The sequence below is a fragment of the Felis catus genome, chromosome D1 (genome assembly GCF_018350175.1).
Source record: "Felis catus isolate Fca126 chromosome D1, F.catus_Fca126_mat1.0, whole genome shotgun sequence".
Classification (NCBI taxonomy): domain Eukaryota; kingdom Metazoa; phylum Chordata; class Mammalia; order Carnivora; family Felidae; genus Felis; species Felis catus.
Window position 1 is genome coordinate 22,923,839 of NC_058377.1, and position 17,811 is coordinate 22,941,649.

At 41.1% G+C, this 17,811-nt stretch overlaps 1 protein-coding gene across 6 annotated transcripts in view; it reads right to left on the minus strand.

Annotated features, from left to right (window-relative positions):
• The window catches only part of CDON (cell adhesion associated, oncogene regulated), a 105,650-nt gene that overhangs the window by 25,774 nt on the left and 62,065 nt on the right, over positions 1 to 17,811 (minus strand). For all 6 annotated transcript variants that reach the window (XM_045038508.1, XM_045038509.1, XM_006936782.5 and 3 more), the window contains exons 12-17: positions 14,533 to 14,736; positions 12,796 to 12,977; positions 12,024 to 12,129; positions 7,510 to 7,632; positions 2,796 to 3,017; positions 65 to 345 (exon numbers count right to left, since the gene is read on the minus strand). In XM_045038508.1, coding sequence (XP_044894443.1) covers positions 65 to 345; positions 2,796 to 3,017; positions 7,510 to 7,632; positions 12,024 to 12,129; positions 12,796 to 12,977; positions 14,533 to 14,736 — 1,118 coding nt within the window. The remainder of the gene's footprint in view (positions 1 to 64; positions 346 to 2,795; positions 3,018 to 7,509; positions 7,633 to 12,023; positions 12,130 to 12,795; positions 12,978 to 14,532; positions 14,737 to 17,811) is intronic.

A 17,811-nucleotide genomic window follows, 5' to 3' on the forward strand; every position in this document is an offset into this window, starting at 1 on the left:
GATGCTTAACCGACTGAGCCATCCAGATGCCCAGGGAGGCTTTATTTATAATTAGGTCTCTTACATTTACTAGGTGACGAGGATGTTCAAAATCCACATGCGTCCTGGTTAGTGAGCTTGTGTGTCCCGCGTAAAGCCCTCCATTTAAGTTCCCATTCATGACTCCATTGACTCCATTAGAGATCTTATGGTGAACATGGGAGCAGCCATTGCTGAGACCTCCATTACTTATGAAGCTTCCATGAACATTCCCATTTATCCGATTTGTGCCAGGCAGAGTAGTGTATTCCACCATCTGCCCATTAATATCTGACCCTTGGTAGAGATACCCTGGAGGGTCATACTCTGTTAAAAGACAAGAAGCAAAACAAAACAAAATGAAACAAACAAGAAAACCAAAAACACACAACAGTAAGACACTAAAAAAGACAATCTTCTTGGGTAGGCAGTTTGATTAATGAAACAAACCCCTAAGAAGCTATAAATACAAGAAAATAAAATGCCCTAAATATGTTCACTGTGTTCACTTAACGCCTAATTATGAGATATGCTTTGAGAAAGTTATTGCTATTTCCTTGTAAGGAGATAGCTAGCAACTTTGAGTTAATTAAGACTCTGTTAATGGGAAAAGAAATTAACCAGAGAGAAATTACTCAAAAGAATTAATAAATTATGTAAGTTGAAACTATCAAAGTCCTGGCAACACTAAGAAAAAGTGTTTAAACTCCCTCACGCTTCAAAGTGCCGAGAGAACCATATAAAAAAACAACAAAAGACAGGGCGCCTGGGTGGCTCAGTCGGTTAAGCGTCCAACTCGGCTCAGGTCATGATTTCACGGTTCGTGAGTTCGAGCCCCACGTCGGGCTCTGTGCTGAGAGCCTAGAGCCTGCTTTGGATTCTGTGTCCCCCTCTCTCTCTGCCCCTCCCCTGCTTATTCTCTCTCTCTCTCTCAAGAATAAATAAAACACTAAAAAAAGGTTTTTTTTTAAACAACAAAAGGCAACCTTTAGGTAGGATGTTTTATTATTGTTTTGAACTTGTTAAATGTTTATTTATTTTTGAGAGAGAGAGAGAAAGAAAGAGCATGAATGGGGGAGGGACACAGAGAGAGGGAGACACAGAATCTGAAGCAGGCTCCAGGCTCTGAGCTGTTAGCACAGAGCCCGACGCGGGACTCGAACTCACAAACCACGAGATCATGACCTGAGCTGAAGTTGGATGCCCAACGAACTGAGCCACCCAGGCGCCCCTAGGTAGGATATTTTAAATAGTAATAACACTTTTAAATGAAAGGATGGAGTTATGTATACATTCACTGACTATCCATACAGTTCCTTGGTTAATACAGTCCATGTGGAAGTTGTGGTTTACTAAAGGCTAATTATTCCATTTCCTTATACTAAAAGCATTAAATAGTTGCCTCAATTCTGATTTCCAGGGGTACACTTACTAGACATATCTAGAAAAAGTGAAATAGTCCTTAGAGAATATGGTACCTAAACTCTACAGTACTTATTGGCAGAGTTCGGATAAATTCTTTGAAGGTATTAGAACATGCCAAGATTAGATTAGGTGTTCTTCCTATTACTGAACTTTTTGCACAGGTGAGTTATTATCAGTATATCTGATTATCTTTTCCACTACAACTGTAAGTTGACAGGGCAGGGGCCATGTTTACTTTTTTACCCGCGTTCATTGCTTAAAACAGTGCCAGGCGCCTCAAAGAGAGTTAATGAGTATCTTCTGAATAAATGACTGAATGAACATCACTATCATAAGCTTCTATCTTTGAACATATTACCAAGTCATAAAGGGAAATGACCTTAACCAGATTAATCTCGCCCAGACAACCAAAGCAGTACTTTTCCTTTAATGATTCAGCTCACACAATTAAAGTCAATGATACTGAAACCATTTAGAAAAAGAGCCAATCAAATGATCTCCAACCCTTTCAGCCTGGTACCACCACCACTACCAATTCTCTCCCTACTGTCTCCTGGGGGGCACCAATTCGATAAAAACAAATCATCTTTTCTCCCCCTGAGCTATTAGCTTTAATTCTCTTATTCTGGGGCCAGTGAGAAAACCAAAAAACCTCCTCCCACCAAAGACTAAAGTCTCTGCTGGATCTGATTCCCCTGATTATAACGGTTGGGAGAACAAGAAAGGGGCAAAGGAGAGGGGAAGGGAGAGAGGTCGGGAAAGAGAAAGGAAGAGGGGTTCTGGGCTAGCTGTTTTCATATAGCATCATCACTGACCGTGGAAACACTCTCATTACAAGATACACTTAGGGGGAAGAGATACCGGTCTCGAGCTGTTTGGGTACACCAGGTACTGAAACAGGACCATGTTACCTTAATTTGTGTCATTCAGTAAAAGCAACTTAGAAAAGTATTCCTTTCCAGACTTTCCAGCCTCTTCTATTCCTGCTGACAGGTCTTGTACCAGTAAGAAGGCGTTCCTGCAGCAATCCCAGAGCTCACGCTTCAAAAACTCTTTGCTCTTTGGTGGTCCGACAAAGCCAGGGTTTCCCAGCACTAAGTCAGCTATTTACTTAGAGACCTGCCTGGTTTTGGCTTTGCTGTTTATTTCTACTGGGCACTTTAATGTGATGCTCCACTTATTCTGGCTGACAGCTAGAACAGTTTTAAAGTCCCCTCCCTGAATGAAGAGTGTCTAACATGTTTTATGCCATGACACTCATGCACGAAAGTACTAGGGATCAGTATGTATTCTGACAATATTTTCCCACCCATCTTTATAAAAGGGCAAGGAAATATTTCTAAATGGCTTACTCTGTATGGTGCTTTGCTGGCGGTTCTTCCACAGGCACATTGCGATGAAAGCCATGAGAATGAGGACCATGACACCCAGCACGCAGCCAACTATCAGATACAACATATCGCTGCTTCTGGTGGGGCTGGTTGCAGGCCCAACGTTTCGTCCACCTCCTGGGGAATTTGGAGGGGTACTCAAGTCTTTGACGGGATACTCAGAAGCTCCAGGAACACGTTTCACTAGTTGAAATATAAAGGAAAACATGATGTCAGAGCGAACACAGACTCCATGAAATGGTTTACTCTCTGAAGGAGGTCTGGTTAGGAATGCAAACCAATGTGTTTACACTTGTTACTGAGATGATGTGACCACCAATGAGTCACAAAGAGGGCTCAAAAGTTGAAAACTCGGATGTGCCAAAGTCTTAGTCCACAAATTCTAGAGAAATCATAAAATCAGGGAAACAAATGTACCTACTTGAACCCAAGCTCCTATCTGATTATCTGCCCAATTATCCTTGTAGAAGACTATCAAAGAGTTGAAATAAAAATATTCCAACTTACGGATGGAACAAATATTTCTCTGTGATATACTCTGAGCTGAAGAAGACTCAAAAGTACATATTTTATGTCTCTTTCATGTGATTACTATTACAAGATACGGCTTTGGACTATTTGAACAATCATCTGCAATTCCAAAGACAAGCATTTCAAAACCAATACCCTATGGAGTCCACGTACATGCAGTCTTTTTACCTAATGCATTGATATTCTGAGTAAGAGTGACAACAGAAGCTAGTAACAGGTGGACTCAAACCCCATTGTCTCTGTCCTCAGAAAACATGTTCTTAATGTTTTAAATGTCATAGAGTAGCAACAGACCACAGTGGCTGACAGCCCGGCCTCTGGAACCACACAGCCCAGCTTTATATTCTCAGTTCTACCATTTATCCTTAGCTGTAGGACTTTAACCTCCACGGACCAGTGTCTGTAGGTGGAAACTGGAGATAACAACTGCTCTATCAGAAGGCTGTAATGAAGGGTAAATGAGTTAATCATGTAAAGCACTTAGAACAGAGACTGGCACATAGCGGTGTTCGATCATTTTTGTTATTATTAGTTGTTATACTTCCTGTTACGGCTTGTACTGGGGCAGAGTGGTCTTTAAAAACAATCTGAGTCAATAAGTAGTACAGTGGGGTTCAACTTTCTAGCAACTTTACACAGCACAGAGCTGGGAATCCATTAAAAAGAGGCCACCTTTCAAAGGAAAGAGGTCTCCAACAGTGAAAACTAGATGAATACTCAGCAGAGACTCTAAAAGAAACTCCTACTTCAGGTAGTATGTTGGCTTAGACAATTTGAAGGTCCCTGCCAATTCTAAAGGAAACAAATGAGTTTCTGAGGCAAAATAGACGTTACAGATCATACATTAAAGATCATGATTACCCATGGGGAAGTCCGTCAGATTTATCTACTCTTCATTTAGTTTTTATTTCTTCACAATTCTACCAAGCTTGATGATTTTGCCAACTGCTGCTAAAGTTAATAAATTCTGTGGTGGAGGTGATACAGACTCATCAACATCAGTAAGAAGAAATAGGAGGACGGGGAGGAGGAAGGGAGGAGGAAGGGAGGAGAAGAAGGAAGGAAGAAAAAGAAGGGATGAGGAGGAGGAAGGGGGAGAAGAGGAGGAAGGGGGGAGGAGGAGGAAAGGGAGGAGGAAGGGGGAAGCAGAAAAACAAAAAAAGAGGAGTGCCTGGGTGGCTCAATTGGTTAAGCCTCGGCTCAGGTCATTATCTCATTGTTCATGGGTTCCAGCCCTGCCTCAGGCTCTGTGCTGGCAGTGTGGAGCCTGCTTGGGATTCTCCTTCTCTTTCTCTTTCTCTCTGCTGGCTCCTCCCCCCCAAAATAAACAAATAAACTTTAAAACAAAAAAAAAGAAGAGGAAGAAGAAGGAGAATGAGGATGAGGAAGAAGAAGAGGCTAAGAGCATGGAACAAGAAAAGTGAGATGAAAAACATAGAGAAAACAAAGAACTAAGAAAAATTATGACAGTCTCTGATATTTAAGAGTAGGGGGAAATGGGCTGGCTTCAACACCATTCCTGAAAAACCTTACTAAATCACTAAAGATAAGACAATCACCGTTAACAACAAGAACCCTGAGGGGCACCTGGTTAAGCATCCGACTTCGGCTCAGGTCATGATCTCATAGTTTGTGAGTTCAAGCCCCGCGTCGGGCTTTGTGCTGACAGCTCAGGGCCTGGAGCCTGCTTCTGATTCTGTGTCTCCCTCTCCTCAGCTCCTCCCCTGCTCACACTCTGTCTCTCAAAATAAATAAAGATTTTTTTTAAAAAAATTAAAAAAAAAAAAACAAGACCCTTGAGTCATTTATTTTTTTTTATTTTAATGTTTTTATAATTTTTGACAGAGAGAGGAGTACGAGTGGGGGAGGGGTGGGAGGCGGGACAGAGGATCTGTAGAAGGATCCACCAAAGCAGGCTCTGTGCCGACAGCAGAGAGCCCAGTGTGGGGCTAGGACTCACAAATCCTGAGATCATGACCTGAGCCAAAGTGGGACGTTTAACTGACTGAGCCATCCAGGCACCCCTTGAGACATTTCTTTAAAAACTGAGATTGTGTATTATACATTCTATTTAAACAGGCTGGGAATTGTGTAACACATTTCAGAAAGTTATTCAATATGAACAGTTAATGTTTTAAAGAGCTTTTTTCATTTTTTAGTGACCTGGAAGTCTGTAGGTAGAACCTTTTATTCCCCAACAAAGTCAATTAATGAGGCATATACTATTATAGACACATCTATGCTTAAATAATACAGTTATTACACTGTTGTCTATCTTTTATGTTTTGCCTGGCTAGATTCTTAAATGTCTTGGGGACAGAGATGATAAATTCCATTTTTATTTAATTTTGCCCTATGTATTACAACACTCTAGAGGCAAGTAAGAAATATCCGTTAATGTATCACAGTGACTAATACAAAAAGCCCCTCAAATATATACTACCCAAATTAAATCCAAGGTAAATTTAAATGTCTGTATATTTATATACACATGTTTAATGTGGATTTAATATGTGGGTTTTGCAGCAGAAAGTCATATGACTGACTTAGCATTAAAAGATGGAACAATGTATATGGAAGGCTCAGGGCTCCCAAAAAAAAAAAAAAAAAAAAAAAAAAAAAGATGGAACAATGTCTTGTCTTTATAATTCAGTTTATCTGGGGCATCTGGGTGGCTCAGTCGGTCAAGCGTCCGACTTTGGCTCAGGTCATGATCTCACGGTTTGTGAGTTTGAGCCCCGTGTCGGGCTCTGTGCTGACAGCTCAGAGCCTGGAGCCTGCTTTGGATTCTGTGTCTCCCTCTCTCTCTGCCCCTCCCCTGCTCACACTCTGTCTCTCTCTGTCTCAAAAATAAATAAAACATTAAAAAAAATTTATAATTCAATTTATCTGAGCCTCAGTTTCTTCATTAAAAAAAATTTTTTTTTAATTTTATTTGAGACAGCAAGCAGGGGAGAGGGACAGGGGGAGAGAGAGACAATCTTAAGCAGGCTCCACACTCAGCGTGGACCCCAACATGGGTTCGATCCCAAGAGCCTGGGATCATGACCTGAGCCAAAATCAAGAGTTGGACGCTCAACTGACTGAGCCACCCAGGCGCCCCAGTTTCATTTTTGAATTGGTATCATAAAATCACCTGTAGCAGACACACTGAAGGCTGCCCAGCCCAGTCAGCAGCCTTTTCCTCCCATACTTGCAGAGCCCCAATTTTGTTGAGCTGTCCACTCAAACCCCAACAACTAAAGTAGGTCCTGATCAATCATTTCACTCCCGGGAATAGTTTGGGGAGCATGTGACTGAGTCCTGATCACTGAGACCAGTGGGGGTGGGGACGGGGGAGGAATATGGGAAATTTTCTCTTGTTCTTAAAAACAGACACAAGTTAAAAACAGTCTCTTTTTCTATTAGCTTAACTGAGATTGGACAGGAGTTTGTAAATAGCCACATTAGCTGTTTCTGTTATGTATAGTATTATCACCTTTAAAAACAGATAATAGGAGTACCTGGGTGGCTCAGTGGGTTAAGCGTTCAACTCTTGATTTCGGCTCAGGTCATGATCTCACAGTTCCTGAGTTCGAGCCCTGCATCAGGCTCTGCACTGACAGTGAGGTGCCTGTGTGGGATTTTCTCTCTCCCTCCCTCTGCCCCTCTCCAGCTCTCTCTCTGTCTCTGTCGCTCTCTCTCTCAAAATAAATAAATAAACATTAAAAAAAAACAACTAGAAGATATTTTATAGTCAATCTACATATGGAGGCAGAGTTGGGAATTTCAATTTAGCATAGCGCACTGCTAATTCTGAATTTAACCACCACACTTAAGTAAATAGAGTTACACATAACTGTCATTCAAGAAACCACTTGAAGGGTATAAAGCACTTTTCCCTAAAATTATGCTTTTTTAAAAAAAGTATTCTAATTTTCACAGCAATCTCAGCAATTACTCAGCAAATATTTCTACTCTCTTTGTGGAGAAAAAGAAAAAAAGAAGAGGAGTGAGTTGCTTGGAGCCACACAGAAATTAATGAATATGATCAATGTTTCCGTAAACTAGGTTTTAGACAAGTGCTCTAGTCAACGTATTATGTTTTCCGTTGGGACAGTCTTCACGCCAGGAAAAAAAGCATGAGTTCTCATTCCTCTCTTACCTTTAGTTTCACAGATCATCACGTTACTAAACTCGCTCTCTCCCCCTTCGTTGAAGCACTGCATTTTAATATCGTAGGAGGTTTCTGGCTGCAGATGGCCAATCATGTGCCACTGCTTTGAACCTAGAAAGCAAAAGGAAAAGACAAGCTTTGCGTATCGCACGACCCAAAGGTAATTTCAAAACGCGGTTGGAACAGCATCCTATCGCCATAGCGTCTGTTTGCGTGATGAGAATGTCCTTCAGCGAAGCACTTCAGTAATGCAGCAAGTTAAACAGCATTTCTGTGACATGCCATGAAGCTACACCCGTGCACTGGCAGTAATATTTTGTTTCATTACCAAGAATTAGTAGTAGGCCTTTCGTAAAATCCATGTTAATTTTATGCATAAGTTAAGGGAGAAAAACCCCTCAAGTCCTCTGATGGTCTATTTTAACCTAGCAAGTCAATCCAGTCCGTCCACCCTCCAGAAAGCAGTACTATAAATGAGATCAGCAAACGGCGCCCGACCCAGAATAAGTGACCATTTATTTACAAGACAGGCCTCAGAGAAACTCTCAGTTCTGCTGGACTGGATGTGACGTGAACAGACGTCTAAGTGAATGTCTGAACAAATGGTTGAGAATAATCAAAAAGCAAAATCTACTAGCGGAAACTCTTGGTTCCTGCTCCACTGTTTCTTTTCTTTTGAGTCAGGGTCTCCAAACCACACAAGTATCTCTAATAGAATGACTTCTGTTATCCATGGCACCCAGCCAACGTTTCATTTAGAAACACTCCCCAAACTGAACCAACTCTCATGCGAACCACTCTCCATTTTTACTTCCACGGACATGTGATGAACTTTAATAAACAGGGACACTTCTGGCAGATTTAATGAACTCTTCCTGCACCTTTAATCCCTCTTAGAGCATACCTCTTCAAACTGTTTCCACAGTTCCTTAGAAGCTCAACTATACCACCTACTGATTTAAGAATTAATTGAAGGGGGAGGAAAAACAAAACCAAACCACACAAGCAAGTCAAATCTACTCGGCTGACAGGTCCAACAGCACTGGGTTCCTTTCTAATTCAACACAGACAAAAATATTTCAGACCGGAAACACAGCCCCTTTTCCAGGTCACCACTACAAAACCCCTCATTCATAAAGACCCATAGTTTACACAGAAGAGGATCTGCTTGTTTTAGGATCAAGGGACTCTGAAAGGCTCAAGAAGTAAGGAATTCTATGCCCCCTTTGTAAGTATAAAGAGGACCCTAAAATAAACTTGACTCACAATCTTGATTCAAAGACTGGAATAGATCTATTTCTAAGTTCCAAACACTTTCTCAAAGACTTCTATTTTTTCTCTGTCCTTGGGCCTTTCCTAGCTCAGCCCTACACTCACCTAACTATAAACGTTCTCCTGAATAATGACCACACCAGATTGGAAGTTTTCCTTTCAGAGTCCTAGTCAAAACGTAATTACACTGCGCTTCCCATATGTTAACTAATAAGAGAAAAACAGGTAAAAGAACACGTATCTTGTTAGAATAATACTCCACTGTTATGGTAATTATTCAAATGGCTAAAATGACAGGAAGCACTAGCAGAGAGAGTTTTCCTGATCACTGATGAGTAAGACAACAAAGTACATTATCAGGTTGAAAGTCAACCAACCAGCATACCCTTTTCTTAAATGGGTCATTTTTTTTTTCTTTTTTTCCTCAAAGAATATTTACAAAAGGTGAAAAGCCAAAGCACAGGCTTAACGATTAGGATGCCTGATACTTTAATTTTTTTGGAAACTCAACTTTATAAGACAAAAATATTCACCACAAAAGCGCTGGTATGTTGGAAACATTTACGGTTTACTCCAATGTGGAACTTAATTCAGAAGATAGGATAACTTGATGTAATTGCTCTTGGTGTATTCTTTAACACTGTAATTGAGTTTCAGATTTTTTCCAAAAGCTTAAACAATTCTGAGTCCATATACATAAGTAATCTAAAACTTTGCCTTGAAGAAAACTTTACGGGCAAAGGGTAAATACTTTCGTTCCTTGGTTTGGGAGAACAGGCCAATAGTTTCCAACTGCCACAAAAGAATTTCAAATGCATAAACTTGAAAATAAGGAATAAGCAAATTACACAGCACAGTGAAGCCCACTTAAACATCTAACTGCTCCGTCTACGAAGTTTATAAACAAGTTCTCTGTGAACCGTAAGGCAAAACTCACATCTGCAGACACGACTACTGGATACAAAAGTTAATTTCCCAGTTCCACACACGATATTCACATCACAAAAGCTTGCAAAAATTTCAAAGATTGAACTAGGGAATATATTTTAAAAACTGTTCACTGGTGGATATTTCTAGAGAGTAGAACCAAGGGAGGTTGGGACAAGAATGGCACAGAGCGAGACAAAGAGAGATGTTCACTTTGTTTACATTTACCTTGTTTAGAACTATTTCATAGCAAATGTTAATCTCTGTCAAAAGATTTTAGAAATGAAAGTGACAGCGCCACTCTCCTAACCCAGCTAAACTAAAATGACGACCTAGCTAGAACTCAAATATAGAACAGTTACTAATAACTCTTATCATTTCTTCTTTTTGCATAGCTTTTTCAGAAAGTGAAATGTGCACAGGGAGAAGTACCCATAACGGAACAGCTCGCTGAATGTTCATGAATTGAACATACCCATGGTACCAATACCTAGGTCAAGAAAGAAAACATTACCGGCACCCCAAAAGTACCCCCCATGCTTCTTCCGGTCGTATCTCCCTCAAGACAGCTACCGTCTTAACTTCACAGAATAGTCTGGCCGCTAACAAGTATCTTACCTCATTCCCCCAGTGCTTCATGTTTAAAGTGGATTTTAGAAACTAATTTGTTTCCTACTTTTCCACATTAAGAGAAATAATCACTCTTTCATTCAAAAAATATTTACTGAGCACCTGCTACGCACCAGGTATTAAAACTCAGATGATAATTTTTTACTATATTACAAAAGTAATCTGCTGGAAAAACATTATTTAAATTACACTATTTAAAGAAAACTTAATTTAGCGTATTTAAATGAATTTATTATAAGACTACTTACAACGAAATTTATATGCAGCCTTTGACATCAAGAAGTCGTATGAAAACAACCTTGGCCCAGGGCCATTTTTTGACATGATCCATCGTGATGTTAATAGCTCAAAGGATCAGAATCTTGGGAGGGGAAAATAGCCCTTGGAGGAAGGCTTCCTCCCAAAGCAAGAATCCCTTCTAAGAGATCACTGAGAAAGAAGCATCCAGCTTCTACTGAACACCTCCAAAATTAAGGAGTTTCTGAGTTTGTTAAAAAAGCCGTGTTGGAGGTTTCTTCTTTATGCTACTTCCTTTTAGCTGCCCCTCCCCACCGGCTGAGTTCTTCCTCCACATAATAGTCTTTCAGTATTTGAAGGCAGCTGTCACATTGCTTGTTAGTCGTCCTTTTTCCAGCCTGATCATCCTCAGATATTCCACTGTTCTTTTCGACTCCATTCATTCATTAAATACTGAGCACCTCACCACTGGAGGGGCTGGGGATACGACACTAGAGAAAAGACTCCTGGCCTACAAAGAGGCTAACGTTTAGCGGTGGGGACAAACTAAGTAAATACTTTCATACACACACGCACATATGCACACATACTCCTTACAAACCAACTGTGGTGAATTCTATGACATAACCATAAAGGGCACACTTAGAAATTACACCAAGGGTAACTCACATGAACCGGCAGAGGTTACCTGAGGAAGTACCGTTTCGGCCCACAACAGAAAAAACTAAATAAAACACCAGAAGAGGAACACAGTAGGGAGTAGGAACTGCCACGTGTCATAGTACTGAGGCAAGAGAGATCCTGGTGCACACAAGGAAACTCAAAGAGGGCCGGCGTGTCACGGAAGACACAGTGAGAGGGGAGACGTGTGCGAGACTGGAGGAAGGTGCAGGCAGGGCCCAGCCAGGCCATGTGGGGCCTTCAGACCACATGCAAAGTTCTAGATTGTATTTTAAATGCAAGGGAAAGGTAGTTTCAACACACTTCCCTATCTTGGCTGGTTTTTTGTCTCTATATATTCTAATCCCTGAGCATCTCTCAAAGCGGAGAACATGCTTAAGATTCAATCATTCCAGTACAGACGTTAATGGAACTGAGATGGAGACATTTTTTTACATATAGCTAGAAGTTGCAAGTGATTTTTATACTCATGTTACTATTCACTTAAATAAAACAGAAAACAAGAATTTTTTTCAGATGAACTACTGACAAGTCAGATCTCCCCCAGGGTTTTTTAACTGTTTCTATAACCAAAATGGAAGATACTATATATATTACCTTGGAAAGATGGTCTCTCTTTGGGAAAAAAAAATCAAAGTAATAGTGTCTATGACATTTCATATTTTATCTATCTTAACCTGGGATGATGTTTTTCATAATATTTATAAACTTTCTCCGCCCAAAGCTCTTTACGCCAGCTTGCCAGTGGGACTTACCTTCTACAACATCCCTCTTGTAATCACTGTCATTGTCACTATCTGTTGGCCGGTAGTAGATATAAAATCCTTGAATGGGAGTATTATTGTTACTTGATGGAATGTACTAAAAAATAGAAGCAAAGACTTGTCAAAGACAAAAATGAGTGTAACTTTCAACATCCATGATGTGAAATATCTGTGTGGCAATACTTTTCCAGCTTCATTTTGTAAACATCCTTGATGGCCATTTTAAATTTAATTCAAAGGTATTGCGAGCATTTAATTTACTGGAGGGCTGGGCAAAAATAATGTAATATATTTCACCAGGTTCTAAGGCATAAAAGTACGTTTGGTTCAAAATAAATAAATCTTGGGGGTGCCTGGGCGGCTCAGTTGGTCGAACGTCCAACTCTTGATTTTGGCTCAGGTCATGATCTCGTGGTTTGTGAGATCAAGCCCTATGTCGGGCTCTGCACTGACAGCACGGAGCCTGCTTGGGATTCTCCCTCTCTCTCCCCCTCCCTCCCCCTCAAAATAAGTAAATAAACACGATAAAAAATCTATCACTCAATCTTGAAATGGCAATTAAGTTAACACTTGGCTGAGAGCTGAGAAGACTGTCCCACTCATCACAGGTGCTTTTAGATAAATATTCTATGCCCTTCAACTTTCCCTCACTTAGAAGTTAAAAACATTTGCTATTCGTAATATCGTGTCATGAGGATATCAAATCAATCATTACCATGGCCAAACTAGACAACCGTCTCATTAGAAAAGCTATCCCACTTACCGTCCACTTCAGCATGATCTGCGTATCACTGACAGCTTCAGTGTAAGCAATGTGGGGTCCAGTTATTGGACGGTTAGAGAAACGATTGGGGAACCCAGCCACCTGATAAGGACGAGATGCCGAACTCCGAAAACTCTCACCATAATGGTTGATGGCAATAACCCTAAATTTGTATGTTGAACCTTTTGAGGGAGGGAAAAAAAAAAAAGGAAAAAACAGAGTTTTTAAAAATCTGCAAACAGACAACCGAAGGTCATATCATTATACGAGATATGACAACTGTGCCTAAGTATCTATCTACAGTCACGAAAACACACTCTGAAGTCTCCACGGTAAACAGATTTCAATCCACTTGCCAGCTTCTGTCAACTGGCAGCGGATGTTCAAGATGTTGTGTTCCCGGGTCCAAGAGCTTATTAGGAGCCCCTGAGAGACAAGGCCATGAAAGATTAATGATGTCTGTCATGGCAGGGGCAGGTAGAGAACAGGAAAGAGAGCATTTACTGTTTTTTACCATCACGTTCTAAAATCATAACCATCAAATGCAGTATTGGTTGAAGTATCTGTGTTCAAAACGAGTTTCTTTCCCCTTTGAAAGAAACAACTGAAGCGAAGTTTAACACAGTGAATACACTTAGGAAGGGGCGCTGCGTGGGTGACAGCAGATGTCACTTGACTTCACCAATAATGGGATAAGAGCGGACAGATTTAAGCCACAACAGAAGGTATTTATTTGTATTACATATTAAGAACTTAAAAAAAAAAAAAAAAACCTCTAAGGATTGTGAGTTTCTGACGATCTAGATCTAAAGAATAAATTAGACTCCCCCAGCACGTTTCCTGATGGCTATAAATAACCACGGGGCTTCTGAAGACGGTGTTTTCTGTCTGTAAAATGCTACCCAGCTTCGCCCACATTTAAAACTGTCACCTTCTCCCAACTCTAGCTGCAGGTTCTGAGGCTCATGTTACCTGTCTAGACAAACACCGACATCTGTCACTAAAGTACATTTAAAAAGGCCATAAACAAAAATGGTCATGGAACACAGATAAAAGCAACCAAAGTGTATTTGTGATTACTGCTTTTTCCTTGTGTGGTTTAACGTCTCACATACAGCCTTCAAGATGCTGGGGTGGCAGCAGGGAAGTCGGGTGTTCTGCTGAGCAAAGCACGAGTGTTCTCCCATTTCCGTTGAGAGATTCATCATCAGAGCCAACAATTTTTGTCAAACAACCAGCAATTTTCCTCTTAAAATATGTAATTATAGCAAAACACCTTACACACACACACACAAAGATGTCACACAGCACTGCTTCTACTGATTAGCAGTTAGAAAGAATCCAAGACCCAGAAGAAAAGAACGTGTTAAGTAAATCACACTACACTTATACAGCAGATAGACAGTTCTTAAAAACTTGAGTTTTTGAAGAATTTCTAATGATATTGGAAAAGGCATGTGATAGAGGGAAAATGGGATCACAAAACAGTATTTATGGCACGATCCTGGTTTGTATTTAAAAAAAAAAAAAAGGCTACAAAAATACACCAAACTGTAAACAATGCTTTATCTCTGGCTGGATGGATTTCAGGTGACTTATTCTTTTCTTCATAGTTTCTCTTCTGTTTTCACACAACAGGCTTGTATTACTTTAACAATCAGAAGAGTACGAGACCACTAGAAATATGCATCTCAAGTCAGCAGTGGATGGCAAAAAAGGAAATGTTTGAATTACTACCTGGCTCTAAGCTACGAACTTCCACAGAAAGTTTGGAAGGAGGGATATCTTCAGCTGCCACCAGCCAATCACTAGTCCTCATCCGTTTGTACTCGACCTTGAAGGCAGTGATTGGAGAACCCCCATTGGCCCGAGGAATCCAAGTGACATAGACGGACGTCTCTGATGCCGTAGAGATGGTAGGCCGATCAGGTGCCTCTGGAACTAAACACGGAAACATTTATTCCAATAACCTCTGGTGTCAGAGACAAGAATAACTCAAACTAAAAGGGTCATTTTATTAAAGATTCGTCACCAAACTAACTGCCAGAGTTAATAATATTAAGACTATCTTCCTGTTATCTTCTAAAAGCTAAAGGGCAATGAAATGACCAGATACAGGAAATAAAGGAAAAACAAAGTCATCTATAAACTTGATAATTAGCTCTAGAAAATGGAAAGTTAATGGGCATGATAATAGTGACCATGCTACTTTAGATTCATGGCTAAATAGTGTATAAGTAATTATTACCTGGCGCTTATAATTTATAGTAAGTTTTCAAAATTAGGTGTTATTTAAATGTTTTTCTTTACCCATCCAAGCTACATAACACACATACAGATTATTAGCTATTACTATCATATCCTATCTTAACACACCTCAAGGCTATAGGAACGCTACTCCAAAAACACAGACTGCAGGCAGTAAAGAGATAAAATTTGATTAATAAATCAACAGTGATATTAATGGGCAAAGAGAATGCTACGTGGGATGGAAGCAGGAAGACAGGATATGTAGTTAAATAAAGAAAAGGGGGTGGGGCTCCTGGGTGGCTCAGTCGGTTGAGCATCCGACTTCGGCTCAGGTCATGATCTCGTGGTCCGTGAGTTCCAGCCACACGTCGGGCTCTGTGCTGACAGCTCAGAGCCAGGAGCTGGCTTCACTTTCTGTGTCTCCCTCTCTCTCTGCCCCTCCCCCACTCATGTTCTGTCTCTGCTCTCTCTCTCTCTCAAAAACGAATAAACATTAAAAATACTTTTTAGGGGCGCCTGGGTGGCGCAGTCGGTTAAGCGTCCGACTTCAGCCAGGTCACGATCTCGCGGTCCGTGAGTTCGAGCCCCGCGTCGGGCTCTGGGCTGATGGCTCAGAGCCTGGAGCCTGTTTCCGTTTCTGTGTCTCCCTCTCTCTCTGCCCCTCCCCCGTTCATGCTCTGTCTCTCTCTGTCCCAAAAATAAATAAACGTTGAAAAAAAAAAAATACTTTTTAAAAAAATCAAGAAAACGGCCCTCAGTAACGAGATGAGCCACCTAGTCATCCACACAAACTTTAGAAAAAGGAGTCAGAGAACGAATGTCTAGCAGTTACAGGTGACACGGCCAAGGGGAGGGGAGGTCCTGGCCCACAACCTGGACAGTCTAGACTCCCGTGGCAGGTAGAAACGTCAGGATTAAGTCCACCAGCCATTTAAAGCACGTACCTAACTCTTCTTGCTGACCAAGAAGACCACACACTTGTGGTTGTAACTGTCTTCCCACTTGGTTCCTACCAGGGAAGAACGCCGACAGAGACAATCTGGTCTGTGGGACGGTTTCAGTGCAAATTAGTAAGTCGCCATTCTGGTTTACGCTGATCGCCTATGAATTCTGCAAAGGCGAGCTGGGTCTCAAGAGACTGACTGTCGTTTGGCATGCTAACAATCAGATGTCCAGAGCTGAAGGAGGAGGTCCAGCTCCGGGCCATGGTGATGTTACCTGGGTGAAGTCACTAAGCGAACCCTGTCTGTCTGGCCCGTGCCACATTCCTTAAGCAACACCACTCTGTCTCAACTCGACACCCCTTTAGCCCGAACAAACACATAAGAAAGAACATAATAATGTTGCAGATGGTACTTGTATGGAGAAAATGGTGGCATTTTAAAAGCAAAGCGCTTGATGGATTAAAAAGAGGAAAATACTCAAAGCAGGCAACTTTTGAGTGATACTTACTGTATTCCTTTCAAGTTAGAAAGCAATGGAAACAGAATGAACAGTACTGTTAGTGAATCTCTCTTTTGGTACTAGATAACCAACCACTCATCAAAGAACACCAAAGATCAAACAGAAAGAGAAGGTTATTAGGGAAAAGAATCATTACAGAAAAGAATCTTCAATATGTAAAAGAGAGAGCATGTGGCAGTTATGGGATAAAAGGAAGACTGTAGTTGGGCGTTCAAAAATCTGAATTTTGAACAGCAGTTCTGGAGAGCTCAGGCAAAGCTGCATGGCCTTCTTGAGTCTCAGTTAACTGATTTGTAAAATATGCTAATCCTTCTCCCAGGGTTATTGCGAAGATTCAAGAGATCACTTCCTACGGCTATCTCTGCCTGGGTGATTCCAAACTCTTGACTTCCAGAACTGAACCCTTAAGCTACACGAAACTATCCTTATTACCTGTCTCGGTAAATGGGCCCTGGTTGCCCAAGCCCGAGGCCCCACACCTTTGCCTCTCCTTCAACGTGGACTCAATCTCCTTTGTCTGACAGCTGTGTCCCTCTCCATCCACACTCTCACTATTTTCGTTATTTCTCTAGCCTCATCTTTGGCCATTTCTCCTTTCCCCCTCGTTAAAGTCTTCTATGGTTCTTCACAGCTTTCCAGGAAAAATTATTATTTTTTTTTTTTAGGAAAGATTAAAATTTTAAGTACATCATACAAGGTGCCCACCTGCCTCCCCCCCTACTCTGGTGTCACTCCCAACAGTAACCAATCACACCAAATTAAAACCCTAACCTCTAAACCTCGACACGAAATCCAACATGTCAATTTTGCATCTCTTTGCACAGGAGCTGTCTTGCATTTCTTGTTCCTTCCTCCATTCTTGTCTTTATAGCATTCTTGTCTTTGAAGCTCAGCAGAGGGAGCCTCTCTTACCACCACCTGCGTCCTCTGCATATTTCTCTCGCGATCCCAGAACGCCAAGGGTAGACTCTCAGCACAATGAATCCAAATCATTGTTATGGGTTAATGTGTATATATTACCCACTATGTTGTTGCGGACTTATTGTCTAGATCATTCACGATGCTGTAAACTCCTTGAAGGCAAGATTTATTTTGCCTCTGCTGCAACAGCATTTGGTCCAGTATCTACCACAGGATGTTAAATAAGTCATAAGGTTTTTGTTTTTCAGATGTCAACTTTATTCATATATAGTTGATACTCGGGGCGCCTGGGGGGCTCAGTGATCTGAGCGGCTGACTTCAGCTCAGGTCATGATCTCGCGGTTTGTGAATTCAAGCCCCCCGTTGGGCTTTGTGCTGACA